The following is a 20,765-nucleotide window of genomic DNA, read 5'->3' as shown; positions in this document are numbered from 1 at the left end:
CACTTGATAGGCCTGGCCGAACGCACTGCCTCTCGTGTGCACTTGATGGGGCTGGCCGAGTGCACTGCCTCTCTTCTGCACTTGATGGGACTCGACCAACGCACTGCCCCTCGTCTGCACTTGATGGGCCTGTCCGAACGCACTGCCTCACGTCTGCACCTGATGGGCCTTGCCGACAGCACTGCCTAACGTCTGCACCTGATAGGCCTTGCCGACAGCACTGCCTCACGTCTGCACCTGATGGGCCTTGCCGACAGCACTGCCCCACGAACGCACTTGATGGGCCCGGCCGAACGCACTGCCCCACGACAGCACTTGATGGGCCCAGCCGAAAACACTGCCCCACGACAGCACTTGATGTGCCCGGCCGAACGTACTGCCCCACGACAGCACTTGATGGGCCTGGCCGAACGCACTGCCTCTCGTCTGCACTTGATGGGCCCGGCCAAACGCACTGCGTCTCGTCTGCACTTGACGGGCCCGGCCGAACGCTCTACCTCTCGTCTGCACTTGATGGGCCCGGCCGAACGCACTGCCTCTCGTCTGAACTTGATGGGACCGGCCGAACGCACTGCCTTTCGTCTGCACTTGATGGGCGCGGCCGAATGCACTGCCTCTCGTCTGCACTTGATGGGCTTGGCCGAACGCACTGCCTCTCTTGTGCACTTGATGGGCCTGTCCGAACGCACTGCCTCTCGTCTGCACTTGATGCGCCTCGCCCAACGCACTGCCTCTCGTCTGCACTTGATGGGCCTGTCCGAACGCACTGTCTCTCGTCTGCACTTGATGTGCCTCTCCGACCGCACTGCCTCTCGTCTGCACTTGATGGGCCCGGCCGAACGCACTGCCTCTCGTCTGAACTTGATGGGACCGGCCGAACGCACTGCCTTTCGTCTGCACTTGATGGGCGCGGCCGAATGCACTGCCTCTCGTCTGCACTTGATGGGCCTGGACGAACGCACTGCCTCTCGTCTGCACTTGATGGGCCTGGACGAACGCACTGCCTCTCGTCTGCACATGATTGGCCTGGCCAAACGCACTGCCTCTCGTCTGCATTTCATGGGCCCGGCCGAAAACACTGCCCCACGACAGCACTTGATGTGCCCGGCCGAAAACACTGCCCCACGACAGCACTTGATGTGCCCGGCCGAACGCACTGCCCCACGACAGCACTTGATGGGCCCGGCCGAACGCACTGCCTCTCGTCTGAACTTGATGGGACTAGCCGAACGCACTGCCTTTCGTCTGCACTTGATGGGCGCGGCCGAACGCACTGCCTCTCGTCTGCACTTGATGGGCCTGGCCGAACGCACTGCCTCTCGTCTGCACTTGATGGGCGTGACCGAACGCACTGCCCCTCGTCTGCACTTGATTGGCCTGGCCGAACGCACTGCCTCTAGTCAGCACTTGATTGTCCTGGCCGAACGCACTGCCTCTAGTCAGCACTTGATTGTCCTGGCCGAACGCACTGCCTCTCGTCTGCACTTGATTGTCCTGGCCGAACGCACTGCCTCTCGTCTGCACTAGATGAGCCTGGCCGTTCGCACTGCCTCTCGTCTGCACTAGATGGGCCTGGCTGAACGCACTGCCTCTCGTTTGCACTTGATGGGACTGGCCGAACGCACTGCCTCTCGTCTGTACTTGATGGGCCTGGCTGAACGCACTGCCTCTCGTCTGCACTTGATGGGCCTGGCCGTACGCACTGCCTCTCGTCTGCACTAGATGGGCCTGGCTGAACGCACTGCCTCTCGTCTGCACTTGATGGGCCTGGCCGACCGCACTGCCTCTCGTCTGCACTTGATGGGCCTGGCCGAACGCACTGCCTCTCGTCTGTACTTGATGGGCCTGGCCGAACGCACTGCCTCTCGTCTGCACTTGATGGGCCTGGCCGATCGCACTGCCTCTCGTCTGCACTTGATGGGCCTGGCCGAACGCACTGCCTCTCGTCTGCACTTGATGGGCCTGGCCGAACGCACTACCTCTCGTCTGCACTTGATGGGCCTGGCGAACGCACTGCCTCTCGTATGCACTTGACAGGGCTGGCCGAACGCACTGCCTCTCGTATGCACTTGACAGTGCTGGCCGAACGCACTGCCTCTCGTATGCACTTGACAGGGCTGGCCGAATGCACTACCTCTCGTCTGCACTTGATGGGCCCGGCCGAACGAACTGCCCCACGACTGCACTTGATGGGCCTGGCTGAACGCACTGCCTCTCATCAGCACTTGATGGGCCTGGCCCAACGCACTGCCTCTCGTCTGCACTTGATGGGTGTGGTCGAACGCACTGCTACTCGTCTGCAATTGATGGGCCTGGCTGAACGCACTGCCTCTTTCACTTGGTTGGCCGGGCCGAATGCACTGCCTCTTTCACTTGGTTGGCCTGGCCGAACGCACTGCCTCTTTCACTTGGTTGGCATGGCCGAACGCACTGCCTCTTTCACTTGGTGGGACTGGCCGAACGCACTGGTTCTTCTCTGCACTTGATGGGCCTGGCCGAACGCACTACCTCTCGTCAGCACTTGATGGGCCTGGCCGAACGAACTACCTCTCGTCTGCACTTGATGGGCCTGGCCGTACGCACTGCCTCTCGTATGACCTTGATAGGGCTGGCCAAACGCACTGCCTCTCGTCCACACTTGATGGGTCTCGCCGAACGAACTGCCTCTCGTCTGCACTTGATTTGCCTGGCCGAACGCACTGCCTCTCGTCTACAATTGATGGGCCTAGCCGAACGCACTGCTACTCGTCTGCAATTGATGGGCCTGGCTGAATGCACTGCCTCTTTCACTTGGTTGGCCTGGCCGAACGCACTGCCTCTTTCACTTGGTGGGCCTGTCCGAACGCACTGCCTCTCGTCTGCAGTTGATGGGCTCGGCCGAACGCACTGCCTCTCGTCTGCAGTTGATGGGCCTATCCGAACGCACTGCCTCTCGTCTGCAGTTGATGGGCCTGGCCGAACGCACTGCCTCTCGTCTGCACCAGATGGGCCTGGCCGAACGCACTGCTACTCTTCTGCAATTGATGGGCCTGGCTGAATGCAATGCCTCTTTCACTTGGTGGGCCTGTCTTAACGCACTGCCTCTTTCACTTGGTGGGCCTGTCTTAACGCACTGCCTCTTTCACTTGGTGGGCCTGTTTGAACGCACTGCCTCTCATCTGCACTTGATAGGTCCTGGCCGAACGCACTGCCTCTCGTCTGCATTTGACGGGCCAGGCCGAACGCACTGCCTCTCGTCTGAACTTCATGGGCCTTGCTGACAGCACTGCCTCACGTCTGAACCTGATGTGCCTTGCTGACAGCACTGAATCACGTCTCAACCTGATTTGCCTTGCCGACAGCACTGCCTCACATTTACACCTGACGTGCCTTGCTGACAGCACTGCCCCACGTTTCCACCTGATGGGCCTGGCCGAACGCACTGCCTCTTTCACTTGGTTGGCATGGCCGAACGCACTGCCTCTTGTCTGCACTTGACGGGCCAGGCCGAACGCACTGCCTCTTTCACTTGGTTGGCATGGCCGAACGCACTGCCCCATTCACTTGGTTGGCATGGCCGAACGCACTGCCTCTCGTCTGCACTTGGTGGGCCTGACCGAACGCACTGCTTCTCGTCTGCACTTGGTGGGCCTGGCCGAACGCACTACCTCTCGTCTGAACTTGATGGGTCTGGCCGAACTCACTGCCTCTCGTCTACACATGATGGGCCTGGCCGAACGTACTGCCTCTCGTCTGCAATTGATGGGCGTAGCCGAACGCACTGCTACTCGTCTGCAATTGATGGGCCTGGCTGAATGCACTGCCTCTTTCACTTGGTGGGCCTGTCCGAACGCACTGCCTCTTTCACTTGGTGGGCCTGTCCGAACGCACTGCCTCTCTCACTTGGTGGGCCTGTCCGAACGCACTGCCTCTTTCACTTGGTGGGCCTGTCCGAACGCACTGCCTCTTTCACTTGGGGGGCCTGTCCGAACGCACTGCCTCTTTCACTTGGTGGGCCTGTCCGAACGCACTGCCTCTCGTCCGCAGTTGATGGGCCTGGCCGAACGCACTGCCTCTCATCTGCACTTTATGGTCCTGGCCGAACGCACTGCCTCTCATCTGCACTTGATGGGCCTGGCCGAACGCACTGCCTCTCATCTGCACTTGATGGGCCTGGCAGATTGCACTGCCTCTCATCTGCACTTGATGGGCCTGGCAGATTGCACTGCCTCTCGTCTGCACTGGATGGGCCTGGCCGAACGCACTGCCTCTCGTCTGCATTTGATGGGCTTGGCCGAACGCACTGCCTCTCGTCTGAACTTCATGGGCCTTTCTGACAGCACTGCCTCACGTCTGAAACTGATGTGCCTTGCCGACAGCACAGCCTCACGTCTGAACCTGATGTGCCTTGCTGACAGCACTGCCTCACATTTACACATGATGTGCCTTGCCGACAGCACTGCCTCACGTTTCCACCTGATGGGCCTGGCCGTCCGCACTGCCTCTCGTCTGCACCTGATGGGCATGGCCGAACGCACTGCCTCTCGTCTGCACCTGATGGGCATGGCCGAACGCACTGCCTCTCATCTGCACCTGATGGGCCTGGCCGAACGCACTGCCTCTCATCTGCACTTGATGGGCCTGGCCGATTGCACTGCTTCTCGTATGCACTTCATAGGGCTGGCCGAACGCACTGTATCTCGTATGCACTTGATAGGGCTGGCCGAACGCACAGCGTCTCGTATGCACTTGATAGGGCTGGCCGAACGCACTGCCTCTCGTCTCCACTTGATAGGTCCTGGCCGAACGCACTGCCTCTCGTCTGCACTTGATGGTCCTTGCCGAACACACTGCCGCACGACTGCACTTGATGGGCCAGACCGAACGCACTGCCTCTCGTCTGCACTTGATGGGCTTGGCCGAACGCACTGCCTATCGTCTGAACTTCATGGGCCTTGCTGACAGCACTGCCTCACTTCTGAACCTGATGTGCCTTGACGACAGCACTGCCTCACGTTTACACCTGATGTGCCTTGCCGACAGCACTGCCTCACGTTTACACCTGATGGGCCTGGCCGAACGCACTGCCTCTCGTCTGCACCTGATGGGCATGGCCGAACGCACTGCCTGTCGTCTGCACTTGACGGGCCAGGCCGAACGCACTGCCTCTTTCACTTGGTTGGCATGGTCGAACGCACTGCCCCTTTCACTTGGTTGGCATGGCCGAACGCACTGCCCCTTTCACTTGGTTGGCTTTGCCGAACGCACTGCCTCTCGTCTGTACTTGGTTGGCCTGGCCGAACGCACTGCCTCTCGTCTGCACTTGGTGGGCCTGGCCGAACGCACTACCTCTCGTCTGAACTTGATGGGTCTGGCCGAACTCACTGCCTCTCGTCTGCACTTGATGGGCCTTGCAAATCGCACTGCATCTCGTCTGCAATTGGTGGGCCTGGCTGAACGCACTGCCTCTCGTCTGCACTTGGTGGGCCTGTCCGAACGCACTGCCTCTCGTCTGCACTTGGTGGGCCTGTCCGAACGCACTACCTCTCGTCGCACATGGTGTCCCTGGCCTGCCTCTCGTCTGCACTTGGTGGGCATGGCCGAACGCACTGCCTCTCGTCTGCACTTGGTGGGCCTGTCCGAACGCACTGCCTCTCGTCCGCACATGGTGTGCCTTGCCTGCCTCTCGTCTGCACTTGGTGGCCATGGCCGAACGCACTGACTCTCGTCTGCACTCGGTGGGCCTGGCCGAACGCACTGCCTCTCGTCTGTACTTGGTGGGCCTGGCCGAACGCACTGCTTCTCGTCAGCACTTGGTGGGCCTGGCCGAACGCACTGCCTCACGTCTGCACTTGGTGGGCCTGGACGAACGCACTGCCTCCCGTCTGCACTTGGTGGGCCTGGCCGAACGCACTGCCTCTCGTCTGCACTTGGTGGGCCCAGCCGAACGCACTGCCTCTCATCTGCACTTGGTGGGCCAAGCCGAACGCACTGCCTCTCGTCTGCACTTGGTGGGCCCGGCCGAACGCACTGCCTCTCGTCTGCACTTGGTGGGCCTGGCCGAACGCACTATCTCTCGTCTGCACTTGGTGGGCCTGGCCGATCGCACTGCCTCTCGTCTGCACTTGGTGGGCCTGGCCGATCGCACTGCCTCTCGTCTGCACTTGGTGGGCCTGGGTGAAAGCACTGCCTCTCGTCTGCACCTGATGGGCCTGGCCGAACGCACTGCCTCTCGTCTGAACCTTATGTGCCTTGCTGACAGCTCTGCCTCACGTCTGAACCTTATGTGCCTTGCCGACAGCACTGCCTCACGTTTCCACCTGAAGGGCCTGGACGGAAGCACTGCCTCTTGTCTGCACCTGATGGGCCTGGCCGAACGCACTGCCTCTCGTCTGCACCTGACGGGCCTGGCCGAACGCACTGCCTCTTTCACTTGGTTGGCATGGCAGAACGCACTGCATCTCATCTTTACTTGATTGGAAAGGCCGAACGCACTGCCTTTCGTCTGCACTTGATGTGCCTGGCCGAACGCACTGCCTTTCGTCTGCAATTGATGTGCCTGGATGAACGCGCTGCCTCTCGTATGCACTTCATAGGGCTAGCCGAACGCGCTGCCTATCGTCTGCACTTGAGGGGCCTGACCGAACGCGCTGTCTCTCGTCTGCACCTCATGGGCCTCGACGAACGCACTGCCTCTCGTCTGCACCTGATGGGCTTGGCCGAACGCACTGCCTCTCGTCTGCACCTGATGGGCCTGGCCGAATGCACTGCCTCTCGTCTGCACCTGATGGGCCTGGCCGAACGCATTGCCTCTTTCACTTGGTTGGCTTGGTTGTACGCACTGCCTCTTTCACTTGGTTGGCATGGCCGACGCACTGCCTCTCGTCTGCACTTGGTGGGCCTGGTCGAACGCACTGCCTCTCGTCTGCACTTGGTGGGCCTGGTCGAACGCACTGCCTCTCGTCTGCACTTGGTGGGCCTGGTCGAACCCACTGCCTCTCGTCTGCACTTGGTGGGCCTGGCCCAACGCACTGCCTCTCGTCTGTACTTGGTGGGCCTGGCCGAACGCACTGCTTCTCGTCTGCACTTGGTGGGCCTAGCCGAACGCACCGCCTCTCGTCTGCACTTGGTGGGTCTGGCCGAACGGACTGCCTCTCGTCTGCACTTGGTGGACCTGGCCGAACGCGCTGCCTCTCGTCTGCACTTGGTGGGCCTGGCCGAACGCACTGCCTCTCTTCTGCACTTGGTGGGCCTGACCGAACGCACTGCCTCTTTTCTGCACTTGGTGGGCCTGGCCCAACACACTGCCTCTCGTCTGCACTTGGTGCACCTGGCCCAACGCACTGCCTCTCGTCTGCACTTAGTGGGCCTGGAGCTACGCACTGCCTCTCGTCTGCACTTGGTGAGCCTGGCCGAACGCGCTGCCTCTGTCTGCAGTTAGTAAGCCTGACCGATCGCACTGCCTCTCGTCGGCACTCGATGGGCCTGGCCGAACGCACTGCCTCACGTCTGCACTCGATGGGCCTGGCCGAACGCACTCCTCTCGTCTGCACTCGATGGTCCCGGCCGAACGCACTGCCTCTCTTCTGCACTTGATGTGCTTGGCCGAACGCACTGCCTCTTGTCTGCACTTGATGGGCCCTGCCGAACGCACTGCCTCTCGCCTGCACTTGATGGGATTGGCCGAACGCACTGCCTCTCGTCTGCACTTGATGGGCCCGGCCGAACGCACTGCCTCTCGTCTGCACTTGATGGGCCTGGCCGAACACACTGCCTCTCATCTGCACTTGATGGGCCTGGCCGAACGCACTGCCTCTCGTCTGCACTCGATGGGCCTGGCCGAACGCACTACCTCACGTCTGCACTCGATGGGCCTGGCCGAACGCACTGCCTCTCGTCTGCACTCGATGGGCCCGGCCGAACGCACTGCCTCTCGTCTGCACTCGATGTGCTTGGCCGAACGCACTGCCTCACGTCTGCACTTGATGTGCTTGGCCGAATGCACTGCCTCTCGTCTGCACTTGGTGGTTCTGACCGAACGCACTGCCTCTCGTCTGCACTTGGTGGTTCTGACCGAACGCACTGCCTCTCGTCTGCACTTGGTGGTTCTGACCGAACGCACTGCCTCTCGTCTGCACTTGGTGGTTCTGACCGAACGCACTGCCTCTCGTCTGCACTTGGTGGTTCTGACCGAACGCACTGCCTCTCGTCTGCACTTGGTGGTTCTGACCGATTGCACTGAATCTCGTCTGCACTTGGTGGGCCTGGCCCAAAGCACTGCCTCTCGTCTGCACTTGGTGGGCCTGGCCCAATGCATTGCCTTTCGTCTGCACTTGGTGGGCCTGGAACAACGCACTGCCTCACGACTGCACCTTGATGGGCTTTAGTGACAGCACTGCCCCACGACTGTACCTGATGTGCCCGTTCGAACGCACTGCCCCACGACTGTATTTGATGGGCCCGGCCGAACGCACTGCCACACGACTGCACTTGATGCGCCCGGCCGAACGCACTGCCCCATGACTGCACCTGATGGGCCCGGCCGAACACACTGCCTCTCGTCTTCACTTGATGGGAACGGAAGAACGCACAACCTCTCGAATGCAATTGATGGGCCTGGCCGAACGCACTACCTCTCGTCTGCACTTGATGGGCCTGGCCAAACGCACTGCCTCTCCTCTGCACTTGATGGTCCTGGCCGAACGCACTGCATCTCGTATGCACTTGATAGGGCTGGCCGAACGCGCTGCCTCTCGTCAGCACTTGATAGGGCTGACCGAACGCGCTGCCTCTCATCTGCACCTGATGGGCCTTGCTGAATGCGCTGCGTCTCGTCTGCACTTGATGGGATTGGCCGAACGCACTGCCTCTCGTCTGCACTCGATGGGCCTGGCCGAACGCACTGCCTCTCGTCTGCACTCGATGGTCCTGGCCGAACGCACTGCCTCTCGTCTGCACTCGATGGTCCTGGCCGAACGCACTGCCTCTCGTCTCCACTCGATGGGCCTGGTCGAACGCACTGCCTCTCGTCTGCAGTCGATGTGCCTGGTCGAACGCACTGCCTCTAGTCTGCACTTGGTGGGCCTGTCCAAACGCACTGCCTCTCGTCTGCACTTGGTGGGCCTGTCCAAACGCACTGCCTCTCGTCTGCACTTGGTGGCCCTGTCCAAATGCACTGCCTCTCGTCTGCACTTGGTGGGCCTGGCCGAACGCACTGCCTCCCGACTGCACTTGGTTTGCATGGCCGAACGCACTTCCTCACGTCTGCACTTGGTGGAGCTGGCCGAACGCACTGCCTCTCGTCTGCACTTGGTGGGCTTGGCCGAACGCACTGCCTCTCGTCTGCGCTTGGTGCGACTGGGTGAACGCACTGCCTCTCGTCTGCACTTGGTGGGGATGGCCGAACGCACTGCCTCTCGTCTGCACCTGATGGGCCTGGCCGAACGCAATGCCTTTCGTCTGCACTTGATGTGCCTGGATGAACGCGCTGCCTCTCGTATGCACTTGATAGGGCTGGCCGAACGCGCTGCCTCTCGTCTGCACTTGATAATGCTGGCCGAACGCGCTGCCTCTCGTCTGCACTTGATAGGGCTGGCCGAACGAGCTGCCTCTCGTCTGCACTTGATAGGGCTGGCCGAACGGGGTGCCTCTCGTCTGCACTTGATAGGGCTGGCCGAACGGGCTGCCTCTCGTCTGCACTTGATAGTTCTGTCCGAACGCGCTGCCTCTAGTCTGCACTTGAGGGGCCTAACCGAACGCGCTGACTCTCGTCTGCACCTGATGGGCTTGGCCAAACACACTGCCTCACGACTGCACCTGATGGGCTTTGCCGACAGCACTGCCTCACGACTATACCTGATGTGCCCGACTGAACGCACTGTCCCAAGACTGCACTTGATGTGCCTGGCCGAACGCACTGCCTCTTGTCTGCACTCGATGGGCCTGGCCAGAACGCACTGCCTCTCGTCAAGTGCACTGGCTTCGAGTGCACTTGATCCGACTTGCTGACAGCACTGCCTCACGTCTGAAACTTATGTGCCTTGCTGACAGCACTGCTTCACGTCTGAGCCTGATGTGCCTTGCCGACAGCACCGCCTCACGTCTGAACTTGATGTGCATTGCCGACAGCACTGCCTCGCGTCTGAACCTGAGGTGCCTTGCCGACATCACTGCCTCACGTCTGAACCTGATGTGCCTTGCCGACTGCACTGCCTCACGTTTACACCTGATGGGCCTGGCCGAAAGCACTGCCTCTCCTCTGCACCTGATGGGCCTTTCCAAATTCACTGCCTCTCGTCTGCACCTGATGGGCCTGGCCGAACGCACTGCCTCTCGTCTGCACCTGATGGGCCTGGCGGAACGCACTGCCTCTCGTCTGCACCTGATGGACCTGGCCGAACGCACTGCCTCTTTCACTTGGTTGGCTTGGCCGTATGCACTGCCTCTTTCACTTGGTTGGCATGGCCGAACGCGCTGCCTCTCGTCTTCACTTGATGGGAACGGCAGAACGCACTGCCTCTCGTCTGCACCTGATGGGCCTGGCCGAACGCAATGCCTTTCGTTTGCACTTGATGTGCCTGGATGAACGCGCTGCCTCTCGTATGCACTTGATAGGGCTGGCCGAACGCGCTGCCTCTCGTCTGCACTTGATAATGCTGGCCGAACGCACTGCCTCTCGTCTGCACTTGAGGGGCCTGACCGAACGCACTGCCTCACGTCTGGACCTGATGGGCCTGGCCGAACGCACTGCCTCGCGTCTGGACCTGATGGGCCTGGCCGAACGCACTGCCTCTCGTCTGAACCTGATGGGCCTGGCCGAACGCACTGCCTCTCGTCTGCACTTGGTGGACCTGGCCGAACGCACTGTTTCAGTCTGCAGTTGGTAAGCCTGGCCAATCAGACTGCATCTCGTCTGCACTTGCTGGGCCTGGCCGAACGCACTGCTTCTCGTCTGCACTTGGTGGGCCTGGCCGAACGCATTGAAACTCGTCTGCACTTGAACGCACTGCCTCACGACTGCAACTTGATGGGCTTTTAGTGACAGCACTGCCCCACGACTGTACAAGATGTGCCCGGCCGATCGCACTGACCCACGTCTGAACTTGATGGGCCCGGCCGAACGCACTGCACCATGACTGCACTTGATGGTCCCGGCCGAACGCACCACCCCACAACTGCACTTGATGGGCCCGGCCGAACGCACTGCCCCATGACTGCACCTGATGGGCCTGGCCGAACGCACTGCCTCTCGTATGCACTTGATAGGCCTGACCGAACGCGCTGCCTCTCGTCTGCACTTGAGGGGCCTGACCGAACGCGCTGCCTCTCGTCTGCACTTGAGGGGCCTGACCGAACGCGCTGCCTCTCTTCTGCACATGGTGGGCCTGTCCAAACGCACTGCCTCTCGTCTGCACTTGGTGGGCCTGGCCGAACTCACTGCCTCCCGACTGCACTTGGTGGGCATTGCCGAACGCACTTCCTCACGTCTGCACTTGGTGGAGCTGGCCGAACGCACTGCCTCTCGTCTGCACTTGGTGGGCCTGGCCGAACGCACTGCCTCTCATCTGCGCTTGTTGCGACTGGGTGAACGCACTGCCTCTCGTCTGCACTTGGTGGGGACGGCCGAACGCACTGCCTCTCGTCTGCACTTGGTGGGCCCTGCCGAACGCACTGCCTCTCGTCTGCACTTGGTGGGACCGGCCGAACGCACTGCCTTTCGTCTGCACTTGGTGGTCCCGGCCAAACGCACTGCCACTCGTCTGCACTTGGTGGGCCTGGCCGAACGCACTGTCTCTCGTCTGCACTTGGTGGGCCTGGCCGATCGCACTGCCTCTCGTCTGCAATTGTTGGGCCTGGGTGAACGCACTGCTTCATGTCTGCACTAGATGGGCCTGGCCGAACGCACTGGCTTTGAGTGCACTTGATCCGACATGCTGACAGCACTGCCTCACGTCTGAACCTTATGTGCCTTGCCGACAGCACTGCCTCACGTCTGAACCTGTTGTGCCTTGACGACAGCACCGCCTTACGTCTGAACTTGATGTGCATTGCCGACAGCACTGCCTTGCGTCTGAACCTGAGGTGCCTTGCCGACAGCACTGCCTCACGTCTGAACCTGATGTGCCTTGCCGACTGCACTGCCTCACGTTTACACCTGATGGGCCTGGCCGAAAGCACTGCCTCTCGTCTGCACCTGATGGGACTTTCCAAGTGCACTGCCTCTCGTCTGCACCTGATGGGCCTGGCCGAACGCACTGCCTCTCGTCTGCACCTGATGGGCCTGGCCGAACGCACTGCCTCTCGTCTGCACCTGATGGGCCTGGCCGATCGCACTGCCTCTCATCTCTACTTGATGTGCCTGGATGAACGCGCTGCCTCTCGTATGAACTTGATAGGGCTGGCCGAACGCGCCGCCTCTCGTCTGCACTTGATACTGCTGGCCGAACGCACTGCCTCTCGTCTGCACTTGAGGGGCCTGACCGAACGCGCTGCCTCTCGTCTGGACCTGATGGGCCTGGCCGAACGCAATGCCTCTCGTCTGAACCTGATGGGCCTGGCCGAACGCACTGCCTATCATCTGCACCTGATGGGCCTGGCCAAACGCACTGCCTCTCGTCTGCACTTGGTGGGCCTGGCCGAACGCACTGCCTATCGTCTGCACCTGATGGGCCTGGCCGAACGCACTGCCTCTCGTCTGCACTCAGTGGGCCTGGCCGAACGCACTGCCACTCGTCTGCACTTGGTGGGCCTGGCCGAACGCACTGCCTCACGACTGCACCTTGATGGGCTTTAGTGACAGCACTGCCCCACGACTGTACAAGATGTGCCCGTCCGATCGCACTGACCCACGACTGCACTTGATGGGCCCGGCCGAACGCACTGCACCATGACTGCACTTGATGGTCCCGGCCGAACGCACTGACCCACGACTGCACTTGATGGACCCGGCCGAACGCACCACCCCACGACTGCACTTGATGGGCCCGGCCGAACGCACTGCCCCACAACTGCACCTGATGGGCCCGGCCGAACACACTGCCTCTCATCTTCACTTGATGGGAACGGAAGAACGCACTATCACTCGTCTGCACTTGATGGGCCTGGCCGAACTCACTGCTTCTCGTCTACACTTGATGGGCCTGGCCGAATGCGCTGCCTCTCGTCTGCACTTGATAGGGCTGGCCGAACGCGCTGCCTCTCGTCTGCACTTGATAGGGCTGGCCGAACGCGCTGCCTCTCGTCTGCACTTGATAGGGCTGGCCGAACGCTCTGCCTCTCGTCTGCACTTGATAGGGCTGGCCGAACGAGCTGCCTCTAGTCTGCACTTGAGGGGCCTAACCGAACGCGCTCACTCTCGTCTGCACCTGATGGGCCTAACCGAACGCGCTCACTCTCGTCTGCACCTGATGGGCCTTGCTGAATGCGCTGCGTCTCGTCTGCACCTGATGGGCTTGGCCAAACACACTAACTCACGAATGCACCTGATGGGCTTTGCCGACAGCACTGCCTCACGACAATACCTGATGTGCCCGACCGAACGCACTGCCCAACACTGCACTTGATGTGCCTGGCCGAACGCACTGCCTCTCGTCTGCACTTGATGTGCCTGGCCGAACGCACTGCCTCTCGTCTGCACTCGATGGGCCTGGCCGAACGCACTGCCTCTCGTCTGCACTCGATGGGAATGGCCGAACGCACTGCCTCTCGTCTGCCCTCGATGGGCCTGGTCGAATGCACTGCCTCTATTCTGCACTCGATGGGCCTGGTCGAACGTACTGCCTCTCGTCAGCACTTGATGGGCCTGTCCAAACGCACTGCCTCTCGTCTGCACTTGGTGGGACTGGCCGAACGCACTGCCTCCCGACTGCACTTGGTGGGCCTGGCCGAGCGCACTGCCTCCCGACTGCACTTGGTGGGCATGGCCAAACGCACTGCCTCACGTCTGCACTTGGTGGGCCTGGACGAACGCACTGACTCTCGTCTGCACTTGGTGGGCCTGGCCGAACGCACTGCTTCTCGTCTGCACTTGGTGTGCCTGGCCGAACGCACTGCATCTCGTCTGCACTTGGTGGACCTGGTCGAAAGCACTGCCTCTCGTCAGCACTTGATGGGCCTGTCCAAACGCACTGCCTCTCGTCTGCACTTGGTGGGCCTGGCCGAACGCACTGCCTCCCGACTGCACTTGGTGGGCCTGGCCGAACGCACTGCCTCTCGACTGCACTTGGTGGGCATGGCCAAACGCACTGCCTCACGTCTGCACTTGGTGGGCCTGGACGAACGCACTGACTCTCGTCTGCACTTGGTGGGCCTGGCCGAACGCACTGCTTCTCATCTGCACTTGGTGTGCCTGGCCGAACGCACTGCTTCTCGTCTGCACTTGGTGGGCCTGGCCGAACGCACTGCCTCACGTCTGCACTTGCTGGGAATGGACGAACGCACTGCCTCCCGTCTGCACTTGGTGGGAATGGACGAACGCACTGCCTCCCGTCTGCACTTGGTGGGAATGGACGAACGCACTGCCTCCCGTCTGCACTTGGTGGGCCTGGCCTAATGCACTGCCTCTCGTCTGCACTTATTGGGCCCGGCCGAACGCACTGCCTCTCGTCTGCACTTGGTGTGCCCGGCCGAACGCACTGTCTCTCGTCTGCACTTGGTAGGCCTGGCCGATCGCACTGCCTCTCGTCTGCACTTGGTGGGCCTTGGTGAATGCACTGCCTCTCGTCTTCACTTGATGGGCCTTTGTGAACGCACTGCCTCTCGTCAGCACTTGATGGGCATGGCCGAACGCACTGCCTCTCGTCTGCACTTTGTGGGCCCGGCCGAACGCACTGCATCTCGGCCGCACATGATGGGCCCAGCCGAACACACTGCATCTCGGCCGCTCCTGATGGGCCCGGCCGAACGCACCGCCTTCCGGCCGCACTTTATGTGCATGGCCGACAGCACAGCCTAACGGGCTGGCTGACATCGTTGCCCTACAACCGCACCTGATGGGCTAAGTGGACAGTAATGTGTTATGACTGCACCAGATGTGCTTGGTGGACCCCACTGCATTACAACTGAACCTGTCCCCCTGCAGATTCGGTGGTAAGTATAGACCCACAGTATTTCTGCCTGTCGTAAGATTCGAATAAAAGGAGTCTCACCTGTTTTAGCTTTTAATGTGATGGTTCCCATTGTGGTTTGACCTCCATTTTTCCAAATTCAGCAGAACTTCATGTCTTTTGGGGAAGGACACCTCACGTGGTGCACCTTGAGTCCTCTGTGCCCCAAGACCTTGGCACACTTTATTGTCTTGGTGTCGTCGCTGCACGCTCCATCCTTCATTTTGGACATACACACCTGTTGGATTGTACGTAACGCCCTTAGTGTGTCACCATCTGCACCCACAATCATTATGGACTACCCATGGCATCCAAAATCTAGCACGGTAACCAGCCTGTTTTGGTGTGTTCGTCATGTACCCTCTAAGTTGTAGCCCCCTAACATCATACTGACGATGCCTTAGCTGACACCTCCCCACGTAACCCAAAGGGTAGATGCTCGTCTCCCTTGGGCATCAGTACTCCCTACTCCCGGCAACGGCCATCCTGCCAGGTGGCCTTTGCTGTGGCTGGATGACGCAAATGGAGAGAGCCCCTGGTCGCAGTGGGTGGCATCAGTGCGGATGCCCCTCAATGAAGAGGGTGAAGTTTCAGTCCGCTGGGCGAATGACCGCCAACATCTCTAAACGTTGTAAGACAGAATTTAATGCTGTGACATATAACCCCAAATCGTTAGATTCCCTATCCACGCCATGGGAGATATACAGGGCTGCGGACAGACATTAGCCAGATTCACCGCAATACCTTGTGTCCAGCAGAACCAATGGGGGTTCGTTTTTGGGGACTAAGCCTCTCACCCCGTGTGGGTTCGGGGGTAAGTATAGGCCCGCGGTATTCCTGCCTGTCGTAAGAGGCGACTGAAAGGAGTCTCAAAAGTTTCGGCCCTATGTGATGGTCTGCTCTCGGGTTTGACCTCCAATTTTCAAAATTTCCGTTGTTAGTGCGTGCCATTTGGGAAGGACGCCTTACGTGGAGTTTTTCTATTGGTCCATCGTGCAACACAATCTTGCATGCTATCTATTGTTGTGTGGTGGGATTTACACCCAGTGTCTTCTGGGTTGCCTCCTTCTCGTCTTGTGCGCAATCCCCTTCTTAGCGCCCATGACAACTGTGGACCATTTCAACACCTAAAATCCAGCACGGTAGTTAGTCCGTTGTGGTGGGGTCGTCATGTACCCTCTTGGTGGTAGCCCCCTGAGCACGCAGGGATCGCACTGCAGATGCCAGAGCCATTTCCTCTCCATGCATGCCAAGGAGTATGTGCCCATTTTGTCAGGGGCACGGGGACTCCAGTCAATGGGATATCGGCCAGGTACCCGTTGCTTTGGCTGGGTGGCGTCCTTGGGGAGAGCCCTTGTTCGGAGTAGGTGGCGTCTGGGCGGATGTGGCGTAATGAAGCGCAATAAATCACACTAAGCAGGTGGTCGCACGGTCACCAGCGTCTCTAAGCGATACAGAGTTGACTTTGATGCTGCACAATACGACCCTCAGTCGTTCCCCTCATTGGCTACGCCGTGGGAGGGACGCAGATCTAGTGCCAAGCCGGAGCCTTACGTACCACAATACCTTGTGTGCAGCAGGACTGATGGAGACTCCTTTCTTATGACAAAGCCTCTGTTTTTTGTGGAACATGTGGAGGATAAGTTGGGGAAAGTGGTGGGGTTGTCTAAAATGAGGAATGGGTCCATCCTGCTCAAGACGTCCTCCTCAGCCCAGTCACGGGCGTTGCTCTTGTGTGATAAGCTGGGTTACGTCCCTGTTACCGTCAGTCCCCACAGTAGCTTAAATATGGTCCAAGGGATTATTTACCATCGTGACCTATTGTTACAATCCGACGACGAGCTGAGAGCAGACTCGGAATGACGTGGTGTGCATTTTGTCCGTCGTGTACATAGAGGACCCAAGACTAACAGGGTGGCTACCGGTGCCTTTATCTTGGCCTTCGAGGGTGCTGTATTGCCAGAGAAAGTCAAGGTAATGGTTTACCGTTGTGACGTCAAGCCAAACGTCCCTCCCGCGATGTGGTGCTTCCAGTGCTTGAAGTTTGGGCATATGTCCTCCCGTTGCCCATCCAGCGCCACATGTCGAGATTGACGCCCCTCTCGTCCAGATTCTCCATGTGTGCCTCCGCCTGTATGTGCCAACTGTGGGGAACACCACTCTCCATGCTCGGTGGACTGCCCTGTTCTTCATAAGGTGCGGAAAATAATGGAATTTAAGACCCTGGACCGGCTTACTTGGGGGGAGTCAAAACTGAAATTTGAAAGGTTGCATACTGTGCCTCTTCGAACTTCTCATGCTGCAGCCACATTATCGTCGCCCTCGCGGGCGGCTGTTGTCGCTTCTCCTGTGCTGCCTTCAGTGGGCACTTCTGGCCGTGCATCTCTGTGTGCGCCCCCCCCCCCCCCCCCCAGTGTCTGTGGGCAAGCCTTCCTCTGTTGCCCCCTTAGCAGTTGGGGCAAACCATCTTCTGTCACTGCCCCTGCACATACTTCAGGAGTGACATCTGCTCAAAAACCGGGGGGCTCGATCCCTCCCCCGACTTCTCCGAAGGCGTTGCCTCTGCTGGTTCCTCTCTCGTGGAAGGGGTCCTTCGGGGCTCTCCCTTCCTTCGCTTCTTCTCCTACCCAGCCGGATGTCAGCTAGTGGCTGAAGGTTTCGGCACCTGCTGGTCGTAGGGCTTCTGTGTCGTCGTCAGCCTCCGCCGCTCCTTCAGAGAAGCTCTCCCATCCTTCTAACCCAAAGGACAGATACGAGAAGAAGGAACGGAATGTGTACAAGAAGAAGGACGTTCTGGTGGTTTCAATACTGCCTGCTGTACATAGTTCTGGCTCTGGGGATGAGGTGGAGATCCTCGCCTGTGCCGCAGATCTCGCCCTCACAGAACCGTCTGGGGCCTTTCCTATGGACGCAGCTGACGCTCCCCCAGTGGCAGCCGTTGGCTCTGAGGCGCCGTCTGCCTCTTAGTCGCCTTCACGCCCTCCCAGTCCCTTCCTGCTTCCATTCTCCAGTGGAATTGCGGCGGTAATTTCCGCCACCTGCCTGAGCTCCGGATGCTTCTAAGTGTTTCCCCTGTTCTCTGCATTGCCGTGCAGGAAACTTGGTTTCCAGCAATGCGGACCCCCGCCCTTCGCAGTGTCGGGGATACTATAAAACTGCGTGGCCTGTCTTAGAGGCAGTCGCTGTCAGGGTAGAGATGTCGCCAGCTATTACCGTTTGCTCTGTTTTCATTCCTCTGGATGGGGAGCTCCCACAACATGGCTCAACTCCCAGCCACCATTGCTGCTTCTGGGCGATTTCAATGCCCACAAGCCTCCATGGGGTGGGACTGTCTCCGATGACCGCGGTCGTACCGTGGAGAATGTGTTGGCTCAGCTCGACCTTAGCCTCTTGAACACTGGTGCTCCCAGGCATTTCAGTATGGCCCGTGGCTCATTCTCGGCCATCGATCTCTCTCTTTGCAGCCCCAGACTTATCCCATCCCTCCACTGGGGAGTGCATCCTGACCTGTGTGGTAGTGACCATTTTCCCATCTATTTGTCACTGCCCCAGTGTCATTCTTCTGGGTGCATGCCCCACTGGGCTCTCAACAGGGCTGACTGGCTGGCTTTCACTTCCACTGCCACCATTTCTTCTCCCCCACATGGTGACATTGACGAGGTGGTCCGTGTCTTGACCACGTCAATCATTTCTGTGGCTGAGGCTGCCATCCCCCGCTCTTCTGGACTCCTTCTGAGGATGGCTGTCCCGCGATGGTCGCCGGAGATTGCTGACGCTAATCGCGACCGTAGGCAGGCTCTCCAGCGTCATAAGCGGCACCCGTCTCTGGAGGCCCTCATCGCATTTAAGAGGCTACGTGCCTTGGCCCGTCGTCTTATTGCCCGGTGTAAGCAGGAGTGCTGGGAGAGGTATCTCTCATCCTTGGGCTCCTGTGTTTCCCCCTCGCTCGTGTGGTCCTGCATCCGGCCGATTTATGGCTACCAGACCCCTCTGGGTGTCAATGGAATCTCCCTGGACGGCGCTGTCTGCACGAACGCTGCCGCCATTGCTGACCACCTTGCCGCACACTTTGCTACCAGCTCTGCGACTGCAACTTACCTCCTTGCCTTTCGCTCATAAAGGAGCGAGCCAAGCGAACGCCATTATCCTTCTGCGCCCATCGTTCTGAAAAATAAAATGCTCCTTTCAGCGAGAGGGAATTCCTCGCTGCCCTCAACGATTGCCCTGATACAGCACCAGGACCAGATCGCATCTACGCGCAGATGCTGAAGCATCTCTCCAGGGACTGCCAGAGACACATCCTCACCATCTTTAACCGCATTTGGAGCGAGGGCGTGTTTCCATCGCAATGGCGAGAGGGTGTTATTGTCCCCATCTTGAAGCCCGGTGCGGACCCTCTGGTGGTGGACAGCTTTTGTCCCATTACCCTCACCAACCTTTTGTGCAAATTTCTCGAACGTATGGTGGGGCAGCGTTTCTGTTGGGTCATTGAGTCATGCGGTCTCCTCACTCCATCCCAGGATGTCTTCCGTCGGGGCCGTTCTGCTGCAGACAATTTGGTGCAGCTGCAATCTGCTATCCGTATGGCCTTTGCCCGCCGTCAGCATCTCACTGCTGTATTTTTTTATCAGCGGAAGGCATATGACACCACATGGAGGCATCACATCCTTGATACATTGCATGAGTGGGGTCTTCGTGGTCAGCTCCCAGCTTTTCTTCAAAACTTTTTATTGCGCCACTCTTTCCGGGTGCGAGTCAGTGCCGCCTCTAGTTCATCTTATATACAGGAAAATGGGTTCCATGGGTCCCGCAGGGCTCGGTGTTGAGTGTCTCCGTATTTCTAGTGTCTATTAATGGTCTGGCTGCAGCCGTGGGGTCGTCAGTGTCTCCTACTTTGTATGCCAATTACTTCTGCATCTCATTTAGTACAACGACTACAGGAGTCGCCGAACGCGGGCTCCAAGTAGCCGTTCGCAAGGCAGCATCATGGGCTCTGACTCATGGTTTTCAGTTCTCAGCAAACAAGACTAGAGTTATGCACTACTGCAGTCGTCGGTCGGTCCACCCTCCTCCTGAACTTTACCTCGATGGCCACCTGTTTGAAGTGGTGGACACTAGCCGCTTCTTAGGACTCGTCTTTGATGCCTCGCTCACACGGGTTCCTCATATTAATCAGCTGAAGCAAAAGTGCTGGCGGCACCTCAACGCCCTCCGCTGCCTGAGCCACGTAACTTGGGGTGCAGATTGCTGCACACTATTGCGATTGTACAGACCCTTTGAGCAGTCCAGGCTTGATTATGGGAGCCTGATCCATGGGTCTGCATCATCCTCAGTGTTGACGTTGTTTGACCCCATACACCACTGTGGGGTTCGGCTTGCAACTGGCGCTTTCCGTATGAGCCCAGTGGATAGTCTACTGGTGGAGGCTGGGGTTCCCCCGCTGCGTATTTGCCGCCACCAAATGCTCGCCGACTATGCTGTCCACGTGAATTGCTCGCCGGGCCATCCCAATCATTGCCTGCTTTTCACTACCATGGTCCTTCCTCTGCCCGAATGGCGACCTAGGTCTGGGCTTTCCATTGCTGTTAGCGTCCAGTCCATGCTCTCAGAACTGGGGTCATTCTCTCTTCTGCCTCCCTTTCGGGTCCATGCACCCACGCCTCCCTGGTGTATGCCCCTGCC

General features: G+C 59.3%; 6 protein-coding genes across 6 annotated transcripts; all 6 read right to left on the bottom strand.

Annotated features, from left to right (window-relative positions):
* Positions 1-225: 225 nt before the first annotated feature.
* LOC126311051 (uncharacterized) lies at positions 226-1,056 on the bottom strand. The gene has a single exon (XM_049992122.1). It carries the CDS (start codon positions 1,054-1,056, stop codon positions 226-228), a length of 831 nt encoding a protein of 276 aa, XP_049848079.1.
* Positions 1,057-1,221: 165 nt separating this feature from the next.
* On the bottom strand, positions 1,222-4,260 carry LOC126311050 (uncharacterized). Its single transcript, XM_049992121.1, has 2 exons — positions 3,976-4,260; positions 1,222-2,001 (listed from the first exon to the last, which is right to left on the bottom strand). Exons 1-2 carry the CDS (start codon positions 4,258-4,260, stop codon positions 1,222-1,224), a joined length of 1,065 nt encoding a protein of 354 aa, XP_049848078.1.
* A 2,534-nt stretch (positions 4,261-6,794) lies between these two features.
* Positions 6,795-7,760, bottom strand: LOC126311049 (uncharacterized). Its single transcript, XM_049992120.1, has one exon. The coding sequence runs from the start codon at positions 7,758-7,760 to the stop codon at positions 6,795-6,797; it is 966 nt and encodes a 321-aa protein (XP_049848077.1).
* Positions 7,761-7,827: 67 nt separating this feature from the next.
* Positions 7,828-11,190, bottom strand: LOC126311048 (polysialoglycoprotein-like). Its single transcript, XM_049992119.1, has 2 exons — positions 11,070-11,190; positions 7,828-9,209 (listed from the first exon to the last, which is right to left on the bottom strand). Exons 1-2 carry the CDS (start codon positions 11,188-11,190, stop codon positions 7,828-7,830), a joined length of 1,503 nt encoding a protein of 500 aa, XP_049848076.1.
* Positions 11,191-11,412: 222 nt separating this feature from the next.
* LOC126311046 (uncharacterized) lies at positions 11,413-12,027 on the bottom strand. The gene has a single exon (XM_049992118.1). It carries the CDS (start codon positions 12,025-12,027, stop codon positions 11,413-11,415), a length of 615 nt encoding a protein of 204 aa, XP_049848075.1.
* A 1,694-nt stretch (positions 12,028-13,721) lies between these two features.
* On the bottom strand, positions 13,722-14,852 carry LOC126311045 (uncharacterized). The gene has a single exon (XM_049992117.1). It carries the CDS (start codon positions 14,850-14,852, stop codon positions 13,722-13,724), a length of 1,131 nt encoding a protein of 376 aa, XP_049848074.1.
* Between the last annotated feature and the right edge of the window lie 5,913 nt (positions 14,853-20,765).

This window comes from Schistocerca gregaria, unplaced genomic scaffold, assembly GCF_023897955.1.
Source record: "Schistocerca gregaria isolate iqSchGreg1 unplaced genomic scaffold, iqSchGreg1.2 ptg000396l, whole genome shotgun sequence".
Taxonomy (NCBI): Eukaryota; Metazoa; Arthropoda; class Insecta; order Orthoptera; family Acrididae; genus Schistocerca; species Schistocerca gregaria.
Note: the sequence above shows the minus strand (reverse complement) of the source record. Positions and strands in the feature narration are given on the sequence as shown.